Source organism: Cavia porcellus, unplaced genomic scaffold (assembly GCF_034190915.1).
Source record: "Cavia porcellus strain 051 isolate PalLab524CR breed Dunkin Hartley unplaced genomic scaffold, mCavPor4.1 scaffold_28, whole genome shotgun sequence".
NCBI classification, from domain to species: domain Eukaryota; kingdom Metazoa; phylum Chordata; class Mammalia; order Rodentia; family Caviidae; genus Cavia; species Cavia porcellus.
The window spans coordinates 44,474,674-44,495,791 of NW_026947511.1; the positions used below are offsets into that span (position 1 = coordinate 44,474,674).

At 38.8% G+C, this 21,118-nt stretch overlaps 1 protein-coding gene across 6 annotated transcripts in view; it reads left to right on the forward strand.

Moving 5' to 3' along the window:
• Window positions 1–978: 978 nt before the first annotated feature.
• Window positions 979–21,118, forward strand: part of Dnah8 (dynein axonemal heavy chain 8) — a 254,705-nt gene continuing 234,565 nt past the window's right edge. For 2 of the 6 annotated variants that reach the window (XM_063238969.1, XM_063238971.1), the window contains exons 1-7: window positions 1,027–1,399; window positions 1,863–1,997; window positions 4,618–4,702; window positions 6,543–6,694; window positions 11,283–11,472; window positions 12,103–12,266; window positions 16,865–17,041. In XM_063238969.1, coding sequence (XP_063095039.1) covers window positions 1,355–1,399; window positions 1,863–1,997; window positions 4,618–4,702; window positions 6,543–6,694; window positions 11,283–11,472; window positions 12,103–12,266; window positions 16,865–17,041 — 948 coding nt within the window. In that variant the 5' untranslated portion in view covers window positions 1,027–1,354. Of the gene's footprint in view, window positions 1,400–1,862; window positions 1,998–4,617; window positions 4,703–6,542; window positions 6,695–11,282; window positions 11,473–12,102; window positions 12,267–16,864; window positions 17,042–21,118 lie in introns of those variants that run through there. The other 4 variants (XM_063238973.1, XM_063238972.1, XR_010044105.1 and 1 more) reach the window with 3 other exon arrangements.

Sequence of the window (21,118 nt, forward strand, 5' to 3'; positions counted from 1 at the left end):
ACAGATGAGATGGCTGAGCGGTTGGGTGTCTGATTGATTAAGTGTATTCTATCACAGGCTTCCTTAAAGGAAGGCACATTTCCAGACCATGTCATTCTCTGCTTGGAGTCTTTGTGTCTATCTTGTCCATGATCTTCACTCCAGCACCTGATGCAATGGTTCTGAATATTTTTTCATCCCTAAAACACCTGAAGACAGGTGCCTTCCTGTCAGTTGCCGAGGTTGCTATTGTTATCAACCAGCCGAGGGTTCTTTTTGTTCAATTTGGATAGAAATATCAAATTGGCACAGTGCTGCTCCCTTGAGGTTCGAGGCTCCTGGCCTTTCAATGTTTGTGGGTTTCATGCCTCAGGGCTACAGCTCTGACCCTGAGTGTCAGTGCCCCTTAGCTCCAGGTTTATAGCTCTGGGATGATAGTTTTTAGAGTTGCGGCCCCTAGCGGGTTCTAACCACACTTCACTACAGCTAGAGATAAATGATCAGGAGTAGGAAATAGGGTCACTGGAGGAGGAACTCTACTGTTAATCACTATACTGTTAAAACTATACTGCGAAAGAAACTCTGAGGAACATCAGCAATGGGCCCTGGTGCCACTCCAGTCTTTGTCATTAAGTTAAAAAAAAAAAGTGTGTGTGTGTGTGTGTGTGTGTGTGTGCTCCTTAGAGATAGAGCACCAGTGCTTGGAGCTCCCAGGCCGTTCATGACCTCTCCTTGGCATTCACGGGAAGTGGGAAAAAGGGAAAGGTCAGGCCTCTTTGCTTTCTAGCTCACTTTTTTTTTTTTTTGCAAGGATGGAATGTGTGCCCAGTAAACTTAGCTTCTTCAGCTAATGTCTTAAGCGAGAAGCAGAGGACTTTGCTCCTTGCCTAGCTTCCAGAGGAGGAATGCAAACTTGGAACATCCAACTGCTCATACATGTTTAAAAGGAAAACATTTTACAATTCTAGGTTTTGAAATTTTAAGGTACTTGGAGGAGTAAAGGCGCGAAACCATGAGTACAGAAGAAGATAGCCCACCTGCATGGACAGAAGATCTACCCTCTGCTCGAGAAGCGTCCCCGCCCCCTCCGGAAGGACAGGCCCCGCCCCCTCCAGAAGGACAGGCCCCGCCCCCTCTAGAAGGACATGCTGCACCTGAGGAAGGTGCTGGCCTTCTTCCTGCAGTGGACAGTGTGCCTTCTGTGACGGACTATAGGAAGCTCATTCCTCCCGATGAAGACGTTCCCACCCAGCGGGAGCGGGAGCGCAGCAAGCCGAGGGTTCGGCCTAGGCCTGCCCCGCGACCTGTGCAGGCCTCGCTTGCAGAAGGGCAGTCCGAGAATTCCTCCCGGAGGCCCTCCAAATACCTCCGAAGTATGAGCGGCATTCCAAACCTACAGGAAACTCTGAAAGAGAGACAGGTTTGCTTGTACAAGGACGTTATACTTTGCTTTGCGTTTTTCTTTTCTTTTTTTAAAAAATTAATTTAGCTTATTGGGACATTTTAGGCATACATAATGCTCACATTCATTGTAGGGAATTTGTACCTGTGCATGTTATAACTTGATTTTTTTCCCTATTCTCCTATCCTTCGTACAACTTCTCTTTCCCTCCTTGTTTACAAAAGCCTTGTTAACAGTTTTTCCTTCTTTTCTCATCATTTTTGTTTCCCTCCTCCCCTCCCTAGTTTTCCTTTCCATTTGACCATTTTCTTCCTATTTCACAACATCTGTTATACATTTTGGTCTACAAGGGTTTTATTTTTATGTGCAATATTTTTTCGCTGTTTCTTCTTTTTTCCAATGTGCCATATTTTTAAGTGGAATATTTTGCTCGTGTTTTCTTCATAATTATAATTTTTTAAAATGTGATTTCATTCTTCAGGCAAGATTCAGAGAGGCAAGAGAAAACCGAAAAATGAAAATTGACCCAGCATGCAAATATATATTTGAAATTCTAGCAGAAAAGCTTGGCCTGGACCTGCCAACTGTTGAAGAATTAATTTTGGATTGTCCATCTGTAAGTTTAAATCTTTCCATTAAAATAATTTTTTTTGTACCCAAAATCAAACTTGGAGCCTTTGGCTTGCCAGGCAGGTGCTTGCACCGTTGTGCTAAATCCCTAGCCTAGTTTTTTGTTTTAAATACTGGGCTTGAACACAGAACCTCAGGAATTTTGAGCACATGCTCAAAAACTGGACTGCACACCAAGTGTCTTCATTCTTTTTAGTGACACTTGAAGAAGTAACTGATTTAAGAAACTGGACTCATTGTCATGAAAAAGCATTTTGAAAAAGAAGGTTGGGGTTTTGATCGACTCAGGTTGCTTTATTTGGTAAATTACGGCCAGTTGAATAGATTTAGTCAGCTCTGCTATTGTGGCAGAAGACAAAGGTGAGCTGTTGGAATTGGGTTACAATTCTAGCAGTGACTTCAGGAGACAAGGGGATAGTTGAGCACAGGTAGAATACTATTTTGCAATTATATTTGTAAGAATCCCATGCAAATTACTAGCATAGAAAAACAGACTATAAATATGACATGGAGTACCATATAATAGAAAACAAAGGGGCAGTTACAGGTCAGGTTACCAAGTGTCTCCAGATGCTAGGAACAGTTTTGGGTTATATGTATTTTACTACCCATACCTCCTTTTATACCTTAACCTGTTCCAGAACTGGGTGGTAAGTTCATATGCTTACCCCAACTATTGTAATGGATAAGTCTGTGTCATAGCTTCCTTTTTGATAGCTCTGCTTCTACATTGGTTTTCAGTAGAAATACCAGTAATTGGGTTTTTTTCAGCTTCAGGCAAAGAATAGGCTAGAATCCCAACAAGACCAATGAATGAGCCCTACCGGCCAATGGTAGTCTCTCAAGCACTGGTGAGTTGGGGTGGGATGGAGTGGTGATGAGTTATCACCACCAGGGGTCGATATTCCCTGTATTACAGTGATTCTCAGACACAAAACTAGCTTGCTCAAGGAGTCAGAATTTCATGGACTGGTATTTAAAAGAACTCCTCCCTTGCTTGATGCAGTATTGCATAGTTCTGGAAAGTTGCCTGTCCTTCATTACTTCTAAGACTTTTATAAAAATGTGTTCTGGCAGTCTCCTGGAGGTATAAGGGAGATTTCTCATTTTTCTGCTTCCTTCATTTGTGCTTGTAACAGTGATGTGATTGGTGCAAAGACATCATTAACCTGAAGTTATTTCAGTGACCCAGGATAGAGGATGAGTGATATGCACATAAAATAAGAGATTCCATAGTGTGCAACTGCAAATAAAGTTTCCTAGATCTCTGAAGTTCCCTGCTGAAATGAAGCATCATGGCCCAGGCAGGCTTCTGGGACATGTGTCCCATGCAGTCACCCAGGATCTTGTGTTTGGTTTAACACTCTCCTCTTGCTATCTTGAAATAAAATTTTCTGAGTTGTAATGGTTGACACATTTTGTCAATTTGGGAAATCTAGAAGCTTGACCAAGTAACTGGTTAGTTCTGCATGCTAGGGTGTAGAGGACATGCCCTAGGGAGGCTGTTTACATTTTAGAATGTTGTAACGGTTGATTCATTGTGTCAACCTGAGAAGTTTAACTAAATGACTCAGTAGAAGCCAAAGTCCTCACTTTGTAAACATCCTGAGCCTGTGTAAGAGAAAGATAGGGATATGGTGTGAGTGCTACACCTGCCCTAAAGTAGGTAGCCTGCATACATTATAAGGGAGGAAAAGAGAATTGATGCCTCTCTTTTTGTGCTGTTTGCTGATACAAACAGTTGCCCGTCTGCCCAGCTACCTTGCTTTGGAATCAGCTGATTATGTTTGTGGGCCTTTGCTTATATAACCAATATGGTTTTCCGCTTATATTACGATGACTCCTAAATAACTGAAAAGAAATGTTAAGCTCATAAATACAGAAGAATCTCATTACAATGATTTGGTTTTATGTTAGTTGGTTATAATATGGGTCAAATTACAATTGCTGAGAGCTTAGTTGCTAAAATAATTGGCAAACAAAATAATAAGGCAATTTTTCTGTATCTCCCAGACAGCTTTTAAGAATTCTTTCTCTCAATAATAATTATATATTTTTTTCTTGGTACCAGGGATCAAACTCATGACCTTGCACTTGCCAGGCAGGCATTTACACCACTGACCTAATCCTCTGCCCAATAATTCCTTATGTTTACCCTTCAGTTGGACTTACCAATCTGCTCTAGGATCAAGTATGTGGCTGTAGGTTCAGAAATAAAGTCCCCAGCAAGGCTCTGTGGCATACAACTGTGGTCCCACCTACTCAGGAGGCTGAGGCAGAAAGATTACTTGAACTCCAGTTTGGGGCCAGCCTGAGCAACAACTGAGACTTTGTCTCTAAAAAGAAAGCAAAATAGAAAAAGGGAACTAGAATCCACTTTAATTCTAGGGCAGTAATGGAGTGAAGTTAGCTTAGGTTGCTAATCTTGCCTCAGATATACATGTCCATGTGAACCTTCAATAAAGTCTTTGAGCCTTATTTTCTTCATTTCTACAAAATGTTGATGCTTAATTAAGGTAGGTGAAAAGCCTAGCACAGGGATCGGTTCCTTTTATTGTAATTCTCTAGTCATTTTATTGATCATCACTTCCTCTTTTATTTAACAGTTGGACGCATTTACCCATTTTTTGGAGAAAGATGGTTGTAAGACTTTGAAAATTTTGTATCAGGAAGGAGACGTGCCTGGCTTTGGTAAGGATGTTTATATATAATCTCCTGTTTTATAAAGAAAAACTCATCCATAAGCTTGTGTGAAAAATAAAATAGAACCTTAAGAACAGCACCATTTTCACCAAAATACATTAGACATTGTTGTAGTAATTTAAGGAGGACTAGAGATATCCTTATAGAAATCGCTGACAGCTATTAGAGAATACTCCCCAACTCTTGTTTCGTTGAAGGCCTGCACTGTAAATACAGCACTCAGCCGGGACCTTGCACTTTCCTCTAACTGTTCCATGTACGTACCATCTGCTCTCCATGTTTGTGGGTTCTGCCTTGTGGATTCAACTAATGGGAGACAGACTTTCCCTGTTCATCATTCTTTAAATATACAGGGTGACAGCTACTTACACAGTGTTTCCATTGTATTAGGTACTATAGGTAACCTCGAACTGATTTAATGGAAGGAGAGTAGGTTACATGCAAATAGTGTGCTACTCTATGCAAGGGACTTGAGCATCCATGGATTTTAGTGTATTTGTGGGTCCTGGAATCAGCCTCTAAGTCTTGCTTCTTCAACAAAATGTATAATTCATAATTAGGGATTAGGTCTACTTGGTGAATTTTCTGTTTCTTATAGTTCTTAGAGGGGAACTTATTGTACGGTCATATTTTTAAAACATACTAAAAATTAAAATAATAACCGAAAATTGTAGAAAGATAAAAAAAATCTACAATGAGAAGAAAAATAAAAGCCATTCATAAGCTCATAGGCTCATTCAACTGGAGAACTCTTTGACGAATACAACCAACACTAAAAATAGTAGTTAACTCTTTGACAAATATCTTTTTTTTTTTGTCCCGGGAATCAACAAACCTTGCACTTGCCAGGCAGGCATTTACGCTGCTGAGCTATATCTCCGGTGATGAAGATCTTTTTGTAACTGTTTTGGTATATATACATATTTTATAAAAATGGGATCAATTCTGCATAATACTCTACAGTGGGTTTAAAAATTTGATTATATTGTTTTCTCCATGTCAATAAATACATTTCTACAATTAAGTTTGTAATTAGTTGCATTGTTTTTCCTTAAACTGATGTAAGTAAACTTTTCAAAAGTGATCTCCTTTTATAATTTAGGTTGTTTACAACTGTTGGCTCTTTGGACCAACCATGCATAAATATCATTGAAGCTAAATCTATGTAGATTAGGAAGAAGTTTTAGGAAGAATTCTCACCCAGGGAATTGCAGGAAGAAAGGGTAGACTTTTTTTTGGTACCAGGAATCAATCTCAGGATCTTGCACTTACCAGGCAGGCACTGTGCCAGTGAGCTACATCCCCAGCCCAGGGTAGACATTTTAAATCTTTATTTCCATCACCTATGAAAGTTTGTTAAATCTGTTTCTATTCTTGTTTTGTATTTTGATACCATGGACTAAGCCTAGAGCCTTCACACTGAGCTATCTCCCCAGCCCATTTATTTATTTGTTGTTGAGACAGACTCTTGACAGCCTAGACTGAGCTGGAATTTGCATTTTGCTTCAGCCTCCCAGAGCGCTGGGATCACAAGTTGGAGCCTATCCCGGGCAATTTAATGACTCTGTCTCCTAATAAAGCATTAATAAAGAGGACTGAGATACAGCTCTGTGAGAAGGCCCCTGGGTTCAGTCCTTAGTACTGGCAAAAAAAAAGAAAAATGGAATTATTGACTTCTTTTGGTAGACAAAAACAATATATCCAGCAATCTTGTCAAAAACACCTTAAGATAAAGCAAAACACCAAACAGTTTAACAGTAGTGGCTATCACTTATCACATCGTATCAGGTAAGTGATTATACGCTAAATTCTTGACTTTTGCTTTTAGATTGTGGTCGAACTATTCAGGGAGCAGGCAAAGGAGCAAAAATGATGAGGTTGTATGTAGACAACGCTGCCCCAGAGAAACTGAAGGGACTGTGTATATTTTTTGTTCGCTGTCGTAACGATGTTCCTATAACTGCTAAAACTATCCATGAGGTATGCTTATTTCTTACGAATGTGTAAATATCAATATCTTTTCATAGTCAAATTTCCCTCTCCTTTTCTATATATCAGATTAGGTTCCAAAAAAATAATATATTCATATATTCAAATAAACTAAGAAATTAGCTATAATGGAGCTTAGCTATATTTATCCTTTAGATACTGTCTTTTAAAATTCATTAAAATTCCATTTCTTCTAGATGGTATGCAGATAATTTTCATTCTTCCATTCACTTGGAACTGTGCATACAGTTTTAAGTTTTGCAACTATATGCAATTCTGTGCGTACAAGTGTTGGTTGTATTACTTAACCTCTTCTTCCCTCAAAATTTTAACTCTTTCATGGTTTTTGTAAGCAGAAGAGCAGGTTGACTTTGATCCCATACATTGCTAATGTAATTCTGGAAAGGCAGAATGTGGAAAGCAAGAGTTTTAGTCAGATAGAGACAAATTTACTTCTGGCTTCATTGCTGAGTAACAGGGTATCCTCCCTGGCAACCTGATTATTTTTTCTAAGACGTGGGTCATTCTCAGGACATTTTAAGATTGGGAATAATAATAGTCACCTAGCAAGATCGTTGTGAGACCTATACATGATAATATAAATAAATCCTTTTTTGAAATGCGTCTTGCTATGGCATTTGGGCTGGACTTAAACTTACTATGTAACCACCCAGGCTGACCTTGAACTCATGGCAATCCTCCTTCCCCAGCCTCCCAATGCTAGAATTACGGCAGTGTATCAGGCCCAACAATAAATTCTTATTATATTTCCTGGCATGCTATAGGCTCTCTGCAAATACTAACTTGGTTTATTATTCTTAGAGAGTTTTATTATATTTTATAATTGGAACAATAACTGAAATCCGGTCTCATTTAGTTTTTCTATTTATAAAAAAGGATTGCTTAAAGAAAGTTTGTTTAGCTTGAATAGGATTCTAAGTTAGCAGCTATTTTCTCCTGCTCCTTGTAGATATTTCATTCCATCTTTCATGGCTGATGAGACTTTTTCTGTTAAGTGTCCTTTGTAGATAATCTGTCCTTTTTGTTTCTGGTTGATTTCTTCTGTATCTTTGAAGTCCTGTAGTTCCACCACAGTGTCTCTATGTGTGGAAATTTCTTCAATCTACTTCCATTTCACTTGTTCGTGATTTAATCCACTTTTTTTTTTTTTTTTTTTTTGTCTTTTTCGTTTTTATCGGTACCAGGGATTGAACTCACGACTGCCTGCTTGCAAGGCAGGCGCTTATGCCGCTGAGCTAAACCCCCAGTCCCTTGGTATTTTTTTTTTGTCTTAATCCACTTTTTATAGTTCGGTTCTTGTGTCAGGCATGGTGGCTCATGCCTGTAATCCCAGCACTTGGAAGGCTGAGGCAGGAGATTTGCTGCAAGTTCATGGCCAGCCTGGTTTACAAAGCGAGCTCAAGGCCAGCCTGAGCTGCATACTGAAACCCTATGTCAAGACAAAAAAAATTTAGTTTTTGTTCTATGGTGTTTATATGTATACATAGTTTAAAGTAGTAAGTTGTTCTTTAAGCCTAGTTTTTTTAATAAAAGGAGACAATTTATTTGAAGCTGAGAAGAGGGGGAGGAAAGAGAAACAGACATGGTGTACAGCTAGTCTGAATAACTCTAAGCCTAGTTTTAAAAAGCTCTTTGATGCCACTCTCTAGAAGCAACTATTAAGTTCTTTTAAAAAATTCTTTACCTCTACACTTGAAATAATTTGCTCTGATTGTTCCTTTTTCCAATATAGATGCCATCTGTGGAGTTTTCTCTATATGAAAATTTACTTTTTTTTTTTAACCTTCTATTTTTCCTCTTTATTTTCCTAATCCTCCATTCTTTTGGTATAGTTATATTCTCTTCTGCTCATCTAAATATTTTTTTTTTTTTGAGACAGGGTCTTGCTATGTAGTTCAGGTTGGCTTTTTGGACTCATTATGTATCCCAGGCTGGTCTCGAACTCATGGCGATCCTTTGGCCTCAGCCTGCCAAGTTCTGGGATTACAGGTGTGCACCACCAGGCCTAGCTAAGCTAAGTGATTTTTTCCATCATTATGACTTGTGAGGCATGTGCCGTGCCAGTGGTATCCAAGACACCTTCAGGGGATCTGCCAGGGCAAACCAGTTTTCATCAGAAGGCTAAGATGCTGTTTGTCCTTTCTGCCAGTCGATACCCAGTGATACAGAAGCAGTGATGGGAAAAATTGCTGACACTTAGCACAGACCAGAACAGTGGCATCGAACTGTTTAAGGAGCCGTTGTATTCTTCACTGATGCTGTATTAGTCAGTTTTGCATCACTAACAGAAAACAGCAAGGCAGCTAACTAATAAAGAAGAGGCTAATTTATCTCACACTTTCAGAGGTTCAAATCCAGGACTGGGCAGCACCATTGGTTTCGGTCTCTGGTGTGAGCACGGAGTGGCAGTAGTGGGAGGACACATGTTAGAATGGACAGTCACAGGCCAGGGATGCAGCTCAGCAGCACAGTGCCTGCCTGGCAAGCACGAGGCCCTAAGTTTGATTCCTGGTACCAAAAAAAAAAAAAAAAGAATAAACAATCACATCTTGCACCAACAAGTGGAGAGAGAAGAGGAGGGGTAGTGTCTCAGAATCCCTTTTCATGTTATACCTCACATAATCCAGGACCTCCCAGGAAGGCTCCGCCTTCTCATTGTCCTGGGGACCAAGGCTTTAACATACAGATGTTTTTCCTGGTCCTGAGGCTCAAAATCACAACCTCGCACTTGCCGGGAAGATGCTTATGCTGCTGAGCTAAATCCCTGGTCCCTAACATACAGATTTTCAGATGACATAACCCATTGTCAAATCAAGGGAGCCACAGACAAGCAATTAAAAAACAACCAACCAATTTCCAGTGGCCCTAACCAAGCTTTCTGTTTTACTTTATTGGCTTGGGAGTTCTTGGTCTCTTAAATGGTATTAGCTGAGTTGTCAAACTCATGAATAATAGACTTTTAGTTTATGGGCTTTTAAAAAAACCAGAAAAACAATTTCATAATCAACAAGAGAGTAACAATAGTTATTATACTGTATCGTGATCTTCAAGTAGTTGGTGTATAAGACATAAATCAAAAAGGTTCTTATGAAAAAAGAAACAGATAATCACATAACTTTCTTGTCAATGAACTAAGACTAGTAATATAAATGAAAGCAATTAGCATGTATGTTGAAATATTTTTAAAACAATGGAGTTTGTAATTTGGGGAAGTATTTGAACTCTATTTCATATTTATTTTTCTTCTAATTTGCTCTTAATTGCATATCTGTGTATATATGTATGTTTTCTTGGGATATTTGAGCCCGTGTGTCTTATTTCACTTAATATTATGTTCTTAAGTTGTACCTATTTACCTATGAATGCCTCAAGTTATCTTTCGTTATGGCAGTGTAGTACTCCATTGTGTATAACTACCACATTTTCCTTATCTGTGCATCTACTGGTGTACACGTTCACTGTATCTAAGAACTGGCCTTTATAAATTGTGCTACTATAAACCTGGGTAGGCATGTATTCTTGTAATATGATGATTTTTAACTTTGTGAAGAAACCTCGAAGGGAGATAGATGGAATGGAATAGAAATGGAATTTCTATTTTCAGTTTTTTTGAAGAATCTCGACACTGACTTTCGTAATGGTGGTACTGGTTTACATTCTTACCAGGAATGTAGTAGAATTCCTTTTCCTTACATCCTCATTAATGTTTGTTACTATTAGATTTTTTTTGATGATAGCTATTCTTCCTGGAGTAAGATGATATTTCAGTTATAATTTGCATTTCTCTGATGCAAATTGCCAATGATAATGAACATTTTGTTATGTATTAGTTGGCAATTTGTACTTCTGAGAAATGTCTGCTCATTTTATTTATTGTCTTTTTATGAGACAGGGTTTCACTGTGCAGTTCAGACTGGCCTTGAGCTCACTTTGTAGTCCAAACTGATCTCAAACTTGCAACAATCCTCCTGCCTCGGCCTCCTGAGTGCTGGGATTATAGGTGTGTGCCGCTGCTTCCAGCATTCTGTCTGTTCATTTAGTTACTCATTTTTTTGATTGGGACTTTTGTTTTGGGAGGCCTCATGTTTTTGAGTTCTTTATATATTTTTGATGTTAATCCTCTGTCCGTGGCATAGCTGGCAGAAATGTTTTTTTCATCTTGTAGATAGTTTCTTCACTTTATTGGTTGTGTTATTTACTATGCAGAAACCTAATTTTATGTAAATCCATTTGTTGATTCAGGACAGCTTTGACCTGAGAACTCCTTTGTGTGGGAGCCTCAGTTGAGTCTTCCTTCCCTTCAGTAGGGTCCAGGCCATGGGTCCTTCCCCAGGCAGAAGTTAAAGCACCCAGGAAAACAGCTCCATGATGAGGTCACATCACGCTTAGAATGGGGCAGAACGTGAGTGGATTAATTATGGAGTTCTGACATTTGTAACCACTTAAGTTTTTGTAATAGTTTGCAAACTATAAGTCTATGGTGGTGAGGAATAGCTCATGATTCTCATTTCTTTAATAGAATTAGTGTATCAAGTAACATTTGAGCATCCTCTTTTAGGAAGTACTGTTTACTGTTTTGGATGCATCAGAAGGGCTCTTAAGTGGAATCAAGAATATGTTGGCAAATATATTTCTACCCGCTATTCTTGCAACAAACAATTGGGGTGCTTTAAACCAGTCCAAGCAAGGAGAATCTGAAAAATATATTTTCACTGAAACCATCAACAGATATCTTTCATTTTTAGATGGTAAGTATAAAATTAAATGTCTATCAAACTAATAAAAATGAATAAATTAGCTGGAAGATGTATTATTAAAAACAGTCCTTAGAGAGAAAATTTCCATCTTAAAAGATGTCAAAGTAATTCTGAAATCTAGAGATAAGATAGGAAATCATGAGATTCCCTCATTTCCAAGGATTATTTATTGATTGATTGATTGATTGCCAGGGATTGAACTCCCAATCTCGTGCTTGCTAGGCAGGTGCTTGTGCCACTGAGCTAAACCCCCAGCTCTGCCCAGGATCTTTATAGGCCTAAGATACGTGTTATTTTTTAGGAGTAGAATGTGTTTTAAAAATAATTTTTCCACTCTAGCAGGAAAAGTCTCTCTTTACATTCTTAATGAAAAATTTTACCATATTTATAAAGATATGCTTCATTGTGAACTATGTAAAACACCTATTTCCATTATTTCGTATTGCAAAATATATAGTTTTACTTACAACTCAAGTCACAATCTAATGCTCAGTTAGAATTGTATTTCTGCCAAGTACAAGATTTTTAACATCTCAAGAAATACCAGTGAAAGCACGTGATTGGCGTTTAACATGCTGACATTAAACCCCTCTTCTCTTCACATCGCTTTGATCCCACCAGGTGCTAGAATAAGCATTGAGGGAACGGTGATGCTAAAGAAGATAGACAATGTTGATTTTTCTAAACTGCACACTTTTGAAGAAGTAACAGCCGCAGCTGGCAACTCGGAAATGGTTCATCAGCTGGAAGAGGTGCTGATGATATGGTACAAGCAGATTGAGCAGGTGAGTTTGCCTGCAGCCACACTGGCATCTGAGCCTTTGCACTGAGGCCCCAACCGTAAAGGAAAGGGGTGGGGTTTTCTTGTTTTTGTTTTTTTCTTTTGTACTGGGATTGTGACCTTGCACGTGCCCGGCAGGTACTTATACCACTGAGCTAAATCCCCGGCCCAAAGGGGTGTTTTTCTTGTTTTCTATTTTTTTTTTTTACTTCCTTCCAGATTTTGTTTTGAAATTCAGCCTATTCTTGGCTTCATAGCTAAATTATTCTTTGTATATCACTTAACATCAATTTTAGGAGGAAATACTTTAGGAGGAAATTCCTGAGGAGGAAAGCACATCCATATGGCTTGGGAAGCAGTGAAGAATCGGGAAGGACTAGCATTTAAACCCCACAATGTGTTAATCGTCATTATGCTTCGTAAAAGAGGGGAAGGACGCACCGCAAAGCCACAGTGCTTTCACACTGAAGCAATGCTTGTTGGTTGATCCATGAAATGGCTAGAATTGCCCAGGAGGTTCAGACTAGGGGCCTTTGTATCAGTATTATAGTGGCAAATCGGGAGCTCTCTGGGCAAAACATTGTCTCTAGCAGTAAAAAAATAATAGGAATGGAATATATGTCAGGATTACAGGGCTCCAACTTCTGCTACATAAGATGCAGGAAGCAAAGCAAAGTCCAATATTATGTACAGTGGTTTCTCTAAACTGAAAGAGCCCTCTGGGAGCTGACTCTTCAGTGAGAGCTCTTGAGCATAGGGTGATTCAGCTAGAGGAGATAATCTTCAGGTAAGTAAGGGGTTGGGGAGAAAAAAACAGAAGGTTGAGGAATGCATTCTGGTTTTACCCTTTTTAGAACTATGCCAGGAAGTACAGTTGGGGTTCTAAAAACTAGAGGATTTTGGAAACCCCACCAAAACCTAAAACACTGGCCACAGAATCTGCTTCTAGGGCGCTAGGTCATTGAAGTGGGCAGTTAGTTACCCCGCAGGGAACTTCTGCCATCTCTGCTGTGTTGCTGGAAGAGATTCCACTCCACCTAGGGAGGACAGGCATCCTGGGCCACGCACAGAGCTTCCTGCTATAACCGCACATGGTGGGAGAGGCGAGGGATCACGTTTATGAAGAGATGCGTCTCTTTCATGAGGGTAGAAATCTCCTTTCTCCCAAAGTTCCATATCCAAAATGCCATGACGTGGGGAGCAATGTCTATCATTTCACAGCTCTGTGCCCCCCTTAATGTTTTCATCTTAGTAGAAATAAATCCAGTTCATTCACTTCACTGCTGCTATCTGGCCTAGGAACAAACCCCATCTTATTATAAACTTTCAGACATTTAGGAAACCTTTAAAGGACAGCTAATATCCTCTATTTAAGGAGAAGTGTATTCATTCATACCCTCAGAAAGACAATCGATGATACTCTTTTTCTTTCTACCTTTCTTTCTTTTTTTCTGGCTTTTAAAAGGGCATTTCACTATGCAGTTCAGGCTGTTCTTGAACTCACTTTGTAGCCTGGGTTGGACTCCACCTCACATTGCTCCTCCTGCCTCAGCCTCCTGAGTGCTAGGATTACAGAGGTGCGCCACCACGCCTGGCGCACCTTAATACTACTGTTCCTGTTACAACGATAACACGTATTCAGCAATATCTTTTGTTCAGGACTTCTTTACACACGTTCAGGAGTTTCTCCATGGAATTCCTAGGCGCATTTGTATGTAGATCTGTTTTTTTTTTTTTATCGGTACCAGGGATCGAACTCACGACCATCTGCTTGCAAGGCAGGTGCTTATGCCTCTGAGCTAAATCCCCAGCTCCCTGTATGTAGATCTTTTATTGGATATTACAAAGCTCTCTGAAGAGTGATGATGTTGATTTATATTTCTTATAGAAGCATATGAGAATTCTCATTTAATTTTTTATTACATCTAGAATTGTCAGATTTCTGATTGTGCACAGTATATTTGATGTGAAATGCTGTTTTATCTTTTGTGGTATGGGAGTTGAATTCACCATCTGAACTACAACCCCAGCCCATTTTTTTTATGTTTTGTTTTTGAGACAAATTCTCTCTAAGTTGCTAAATTGCCTGGGCTGGTTTTGAACTTATGATCCTTTTACCTCAGCCTCACAGAGTGCTGGAATTACAGGTGGGCACCATCATACCTGGCTGGGAAATGATATCTCAATTTACCGTGCATTGTCTTGAATACTGTTGAAGAGGGGCATGTTTAAATTGAATTTAAATTTTATTGAATTTCTTGGTCATATCTTTTAAGTTTTTTTTTGATTACTTGATGCTATTTAATTGTTGGAGTTTAAATATTTTTCAGATGTTAATCCTTTGCTGGCCCTCACTTGGGCATGTCTTTTCTTTGGCATGTGTCTTTAGAAATTTAAAATTTTAATGAAGTTAAATATAATAATTACAGATGGTAGTCCAGCCCCAGTTTCTTTTCAACCAATGACTAGAAACTTTTGTGTTTTTTGTGTTTTATTTAGGGAAATCTTTCCTAGTCTCATGTCATGAAGACATTCTCCCAAGTATTTATTTGAATAATGAAACAACACAAAAATGAATATAGTAAAAGAAACAGATTGTTAGGGGCTGGGGATTTAGCTCAGTGGTATCAGCACCTGCCTTGCAAGCAGGTGGTGGTGAGTTTGATCCCCAGTACCGATGGAAAAAAAAAAAGAAACAAATTGTTGTTTAGTGAATATCCATGTAAACTTTGTACAGGTTACAAAATAGAGCACTCTGTACTACGGATAGTAAAAAGGAGCTTTTCAACACCGAGTCAAAAAGAGAAAAAAGAACACAGCTAACACCTATGCTTGCTTCTTTTTCCCAGTTTTACACTTTTTTTTTTCTTTTTTGTCTTTTTCTTTTTTATCGGTACCAGGGATCGAACTCAGGACTGCCTGCTTGCAAGGCAGGCACTTAGGCCACTGAGCTAAATCCCCAGCCCCTTTTTCAGCTTTAAATCACCTTTCTTCCCCCTAGTGGTGATAATTACGATATTTAATTTTGTGCTTTCTAACAGTTTTACTTATATGCCTATATTTTCTTATGGAAGATTTTCCATCTTGTTTTTTTTTTTTTTTTATCGGTACCAGGGATCAAACTCATGGCCGCGTGCTTGCAAGACAGGCGCTTATGCTGCTGAGCTAAATCCCCAGCCCCTCCATCCTATTTTTGACAGATTTTTAATGTATCGAGAATCACTGTTTGTATATACATGGGGGTATGGTGTGAAGTAGGAATGCAATTCCATGTGTTTCATGTAGTAGCCATCATCCCCACTTTACATCTTCTGTTAAATTGCTTCTTTAATAAATCCATTCATCGGCTGGGGATTTAGCTCAGCAGGCATAAGCGCCTGCCTTGCAAGCAGGTGGTCGTGAGTTTGATCCCTGGTACCCATAAAAACCGAAAAAGACAAAACAAAACAAATAAATCCATTCATCCTAAAAAATTTATAGTATCACCCCTGTCATAGACCAGGTTTTTAGGGCTTTTTGTTTATCTAAGTGGTATACTTATTTGCTTTTTGTATTCATGCCATGGTGCTTTAGTTTCTGTAGTTTTTTTTTTTTGTTTGTTTGTTTGTTTTGTTTTTTGTAATTTCACAAAACCAGAAGTTGGTATATGCCAAGTCTCTTCTCTGTATTTTTCTTTGAAATCGCATTGATTATTTCTGGTCAACTGGCCATTCATATTTGTCAAGTGGTATGAAAAACTGTTCACATCTTGATTAGAATTTTATTGAATGTATACATTAATTTAGAGAAACTGGCTTCTTTCTATTATTAAAGTCTCCACCCATGAATAGCGTATGTCTCTCATTTATTTAGGTCTTTTTTTATGTGCTTAAGGTCAGTGTTCTTATTTCCCCTGAAAAATCTTCCACTTTTTTAGTTAGATTAACTTCCAGATATCTTATCATTTAGGGTCACTACTGCAAATAATATATTTTTGGAAAATACATTTCAGATTGTTAGATGGCTTATAAATAATACTGCCATTCCAGCAATCACTTACTGAATTGTTCACCTTTATCACTTATAATTTTACCTTTTTATATTCTTAAATATTTTATTTTTGGGGCTGGGGATTTAGCTCAGCGGCATAAGCACCTGCCTTGCAAGCAGGCAGTCGTGAGTTCGATCCTCCGTACAGATTAAAAAAAGAAAAAAAAATTTATTTTTAATTTTTTTGAGACAGGGTCTTGCTATAGTAGTTAGGTAGTAGTATAGTAGTTCAGGCTGGCCTTGCACTCACTTTGTAATCCAGGCTGGTCTCAAACTTGCAAACTTGCAGTGATCTTTCTGCCTCAGCCTCCCAAGTGCTGGGATTACAGGTGTGCACCACTATGCCCAGAGAGGTTTTATATCTATCTATCTATCTATCTATCTATCTATCTATCTATCTATCTATATATGCTTGTGTTGAAAAGTTCCTTTCTGTTCTTCGTTTGCTGATAATGTAAAAAAGTTATTCACTATCGAATATTATTTATGGCTTTAGTGTTCTTTGAAAAGGTGAAGTTAGATCTTACCAGAGAAGAATGTACCGTCTCTGCATTGTTTGCTTTTTTGTGGTAGGTACTTATTGAGAGTGAGCAGATGAGAAAAGAAGCCGACGATTCTGGCCCACTCACTGAACTGGAACACTGGAAACGCATGTCAGCCAAGTTCAATTACATCATTGAGCAGATTAAAGGGCCCGCGTGTAAGGCTGTCATCAATGTGCTAAACGTGGCCCACTCCAAGCTGCTGAAGGTAAGAGTCCTTTTATTTTAAAGCTTGGTAGGTGTGCTTCAGAGCAGCTGAGTAGAAAATCACCACTCGGAAGCTGCTGCTTTGGAAACAGTTTTAAATGAGACGTAGTAGTTGTGTGTCTGTACACATTATGGCAAATCAATATCTGTGTACAATGCATATTCATCAAATCACGGTAAAAGTCATTTTCATCACTTCAACATTGAATGATTTTTGTGTATTGGGAATTTTGTACTCTTCTGGTCATTCTGACTTATGTCATGGATTATTTTTATCAGTAATTACGTACTGCACTGTAGAAGATTCAGAATGTCCCCTCTCTAACTGTGCAGTCAGGTGCCCTTCACTGAACTTTATTGAACTTGTTGATCCCCTCCTGCCTGCACTTTCCAGTTTCTGGTGACCTCTATGCCATTCTGTTCTGCACAATTGAAGGACTTCTGAATATGTCAGAATTACGTATTTGGAAGTGTTGAACTTCGAGTAAACTCTTCTCATGTATCACAGTGATTTCCAGCAGCTGAAATAAAAGTTTATTTCTCATTATTTCCTGCACCAAATGTGACCGTGCTACTGTGCGTTGTTAGCTAGAAAAGTGATCGTTTTTATTTTTTAAATTGGTTTGAAATTGTAAATCAATACAGATGCTTCGACATAGAAAGTCAAAAAATAGAAATGCTTCTCATAAAATAGCTCACCCCTACCTGCTTTCTACCTTTTTTCCTAGAGGGCTTTTTTTTTTGTCTTTTGAGACAGGGTTTGTTTCTTTCTTTTTTTGGTACTGGGGACTCAACTCATGGCCTTGCACTTACCAGGCAAACACAAGCCACTGAGCTAAATCCCCAGCCAGGGCTTCACTAAGCAGTTCACACTGGTCTTGGGCTCACTTTGTAGCCTGGGCTGCTCTCAAATTTGCCTCTTGAGTGCTGGAATTACAGGTGTACGCCACCATACCTGGCTCTAGAGATCATTTTTTGTGTGTGTGTTTGTGCTGGGGATCTAATTTACAACCTCACGCTTGCCAGGAAGGCACTTATGCTGGTTATCTAACTCCCCAGTTTGAGTTTTTTTTTGTTTTTTTTTTTTTGGTACCGGGGATCGAACTCATGACTGTGCGCTTGCAAGGCAGGCACTTATGCTGCTGAGCTAAATCCCCACCATCACTTATTTATGAAGTTAAAATTTATTAGAAATATTTGCTCATCTTGCAGAATACTTGCAGAACAAGTTACTTGTAATGCATGGTTTTACTGTATGTAAAGCAGATCTCTATCACATGATTTTGCAAACCATGCCTCCTCCCCACCACTATGCTTCCTGACTGAGAAACAGAACTCACCACTCCCTCCCTCCCCTGAACATCTTCTGTGAAATTCATGAGTTTACCAAGCCCATATGAAATGATACAATTTTGTTTTGTGGTTCTAATTTTTACATTAAGTAGTTTCATACCATGATATTCTTTAGCTCCTCTTCCCACCTCAGCAGCATGGCAGGGGACGTTATGCCTGTTAGATCAAGCTGTGTAGTTTTCTGAAATGGTTCCAGGTTTCTTTTCTGTCTATTTTTATTTGTTCATTCCTTTCTCTTTTCAGCAGCCTTGAGATATAATTTATATACTATAAATGATGGAAATGCATTATGGTCCTTCATTGTGTCTCTGCATAGTGTTTTTGCTAGGTATGAACACCGACCTCCTTTACCTGGCCACTTCTTAGGTTTGTGCTTGCAGTGAGCACTATTTTTTTTAATAGATTTTATTGATACATTTTAGATGTACATAATGATTACATTCATCATAGAGAGTTTGTACCTGTACATGATATAACTTTGTACTCTGTCTCCATGTTTTCTTTTTTTGATACTCGGGGTCAAACAACCTCACATTTGCCAGGCAGGCGCTTATGCTGCTGAACTAAATTAACAGCTTTTTCTAATTTTTGTTTTTATTTTTCCCTTCTTTCCTTTCCCTCTCCCCTCTCCATTCTTCTCCTCCCCATTTGAACATTTTCCTCCTATTTCACAATACCTATTATATATTTTGGTCCTTATTTACACTTTCAGTTTCTAACACCAGAGACACAATGCAGTATTTACACATGTGTGTAATTATTCTTTTTTTGATACTGCGGATCGAACTCATGACTTCACACTTGCCAGGCAGGTGCTTGTTTAGCTGAGCTAAATCCCCGGCCAATTACTCTTAAGTATTTCACTTAGAGTATGAACTCAGGTTGCATCCATTTCCCTAAAAATGTCTTGAGTGTCTCCTTCTTTATGGCAGAGCAGTACTCGATTACATTAAAAAAAAAAAAACCCACATCTTCTTTATCCATTCACCAGTTAATAGGCATTTGGGTTGTCCCTAAGATCTGGCTATTACAAACTATGCCACTATAAACACAGGTGAGCATATATTGCTGTGGTGTGATGCTTTTAATTCTTCTGGGAAGATACCCAAAAGGAGAATAGCCAGGTCAAACGGGACCTCTAGTCCTAAATTTCTGAGGACTCTCTACACTGACTTCCACAGTGGCTGCAGCAGTCTGCACTCCCACCAACAGTGGAGTAGGGTTCCCTTTTCCCCACAGCCCCTCCAGCATGTGTGACTGGTTGATTTCTTGATGACAGCCATTCTTTCTGGGGTGAGGTGAAATCTCAGTGTTCTTTTAATTTGCATCTCTCGAATGACCAGTGATGTTGAACATTTTTCATATATTTATTTGCTGTTTATATTTTTTTATCTGAGAAGTGTGTATTCATCTCAGATGCCTGTTTTTGGATTGAGTCTTTAAATTTGGGAGATCTCATTTTTTTGAGTTCTTTGTATGTTCTCAATAGTAACCCTTTATCTGAGGAAAGCTGACAAACATTTTTTCCCACACTGTGGGTTGTCTCTTTACTCTGTTGGTAGTTTCTCTTGCTGTGCAAAAGCTTTTATCTTTCTGAGACAGGGTCTCACTATAAATTGTAACCGTGTTTAGCTATGAAAAGGAATGAAATACTGATACATTCTACAACATGGATGAAGGATTATTCTTTTTTTTTTTTTTTTTTAATCTTTTCGGAGACAGGGTCTCCCTTTGCAGTTCAGGCTGGCCTTGAACTCACTTTGTAGCCCAGGCTGGTGGTGATCCCCTGCCTCAGCCTCCCTAATGCTGGAATTACAGGTGTATATCACCATGCCCGGCTGCAAAAGCTTTTTAATAAGCTGAGATCCCAATTGTTGCTTCTTTGTGTTAGTTCCTGTGTGATGGGGGTTTTATTTATAAAGTCTTTGTCTACACCAGTGTCTTCAAGAGTCTTACCTACTCTGCAGTGAGCATTCTTAAGGAAGGAGCTGATGTGTACCGCTTGATAAAGTGCAGATTTGCTATCTACTACTCAGTCTAAAAAGGACAAATTTTCCTGTGTCATACAGCAGATGCCATCTTGACAAGAGTATGCAAGACAGGCTCACTTTGCATGGAAAAGAGACATTCAGGAGAAGTGCCAGCTCTTGTGTAACAGTCCCTTCTTGCACTAATCTGATTCCTCCCATGAGTCAGCATTAACCCATCTCAAAGACAAAATCACCTCTCTGAAAGCCCCGCTGCCTCAGTACCAGGACACTGAAAGAATGAAACCTTGACAAGAATGTTGGTGGTGACAAACCTCATTCAGACCGTAGCAGATTTCTTAAAATGAGAACTATTTTCATAGTTGAGTTAGCTATGCAGAGACTATGTGATGATCGTTTGCAAAAAATGGTTGATTGCAGGCTGAGTCACTTTGCTGATAGGATAGTTTCTGTTTCTGTTTTAATAACTTGACCCATTCTTGAAAACCCAGAGCAATATGATGTCATAGCTAACTAGTAAAGTTAGGTCCAGTTCAAGTGTCCAGACAGGGCATTAATTACAAAGGAGTAACTCCACTTTTAGTAAATCATTTTAAGATGTTTATAGTAACTTATACACTCCAATAAAAAGATATTAATCATTATTACCTACAGTTTTAGAATATGTTTGATTAGAGACCACAGCTTAAATTTCTTTCTTTCATATTGGAAATTTAACTCAGGGACCTTCATGCTGA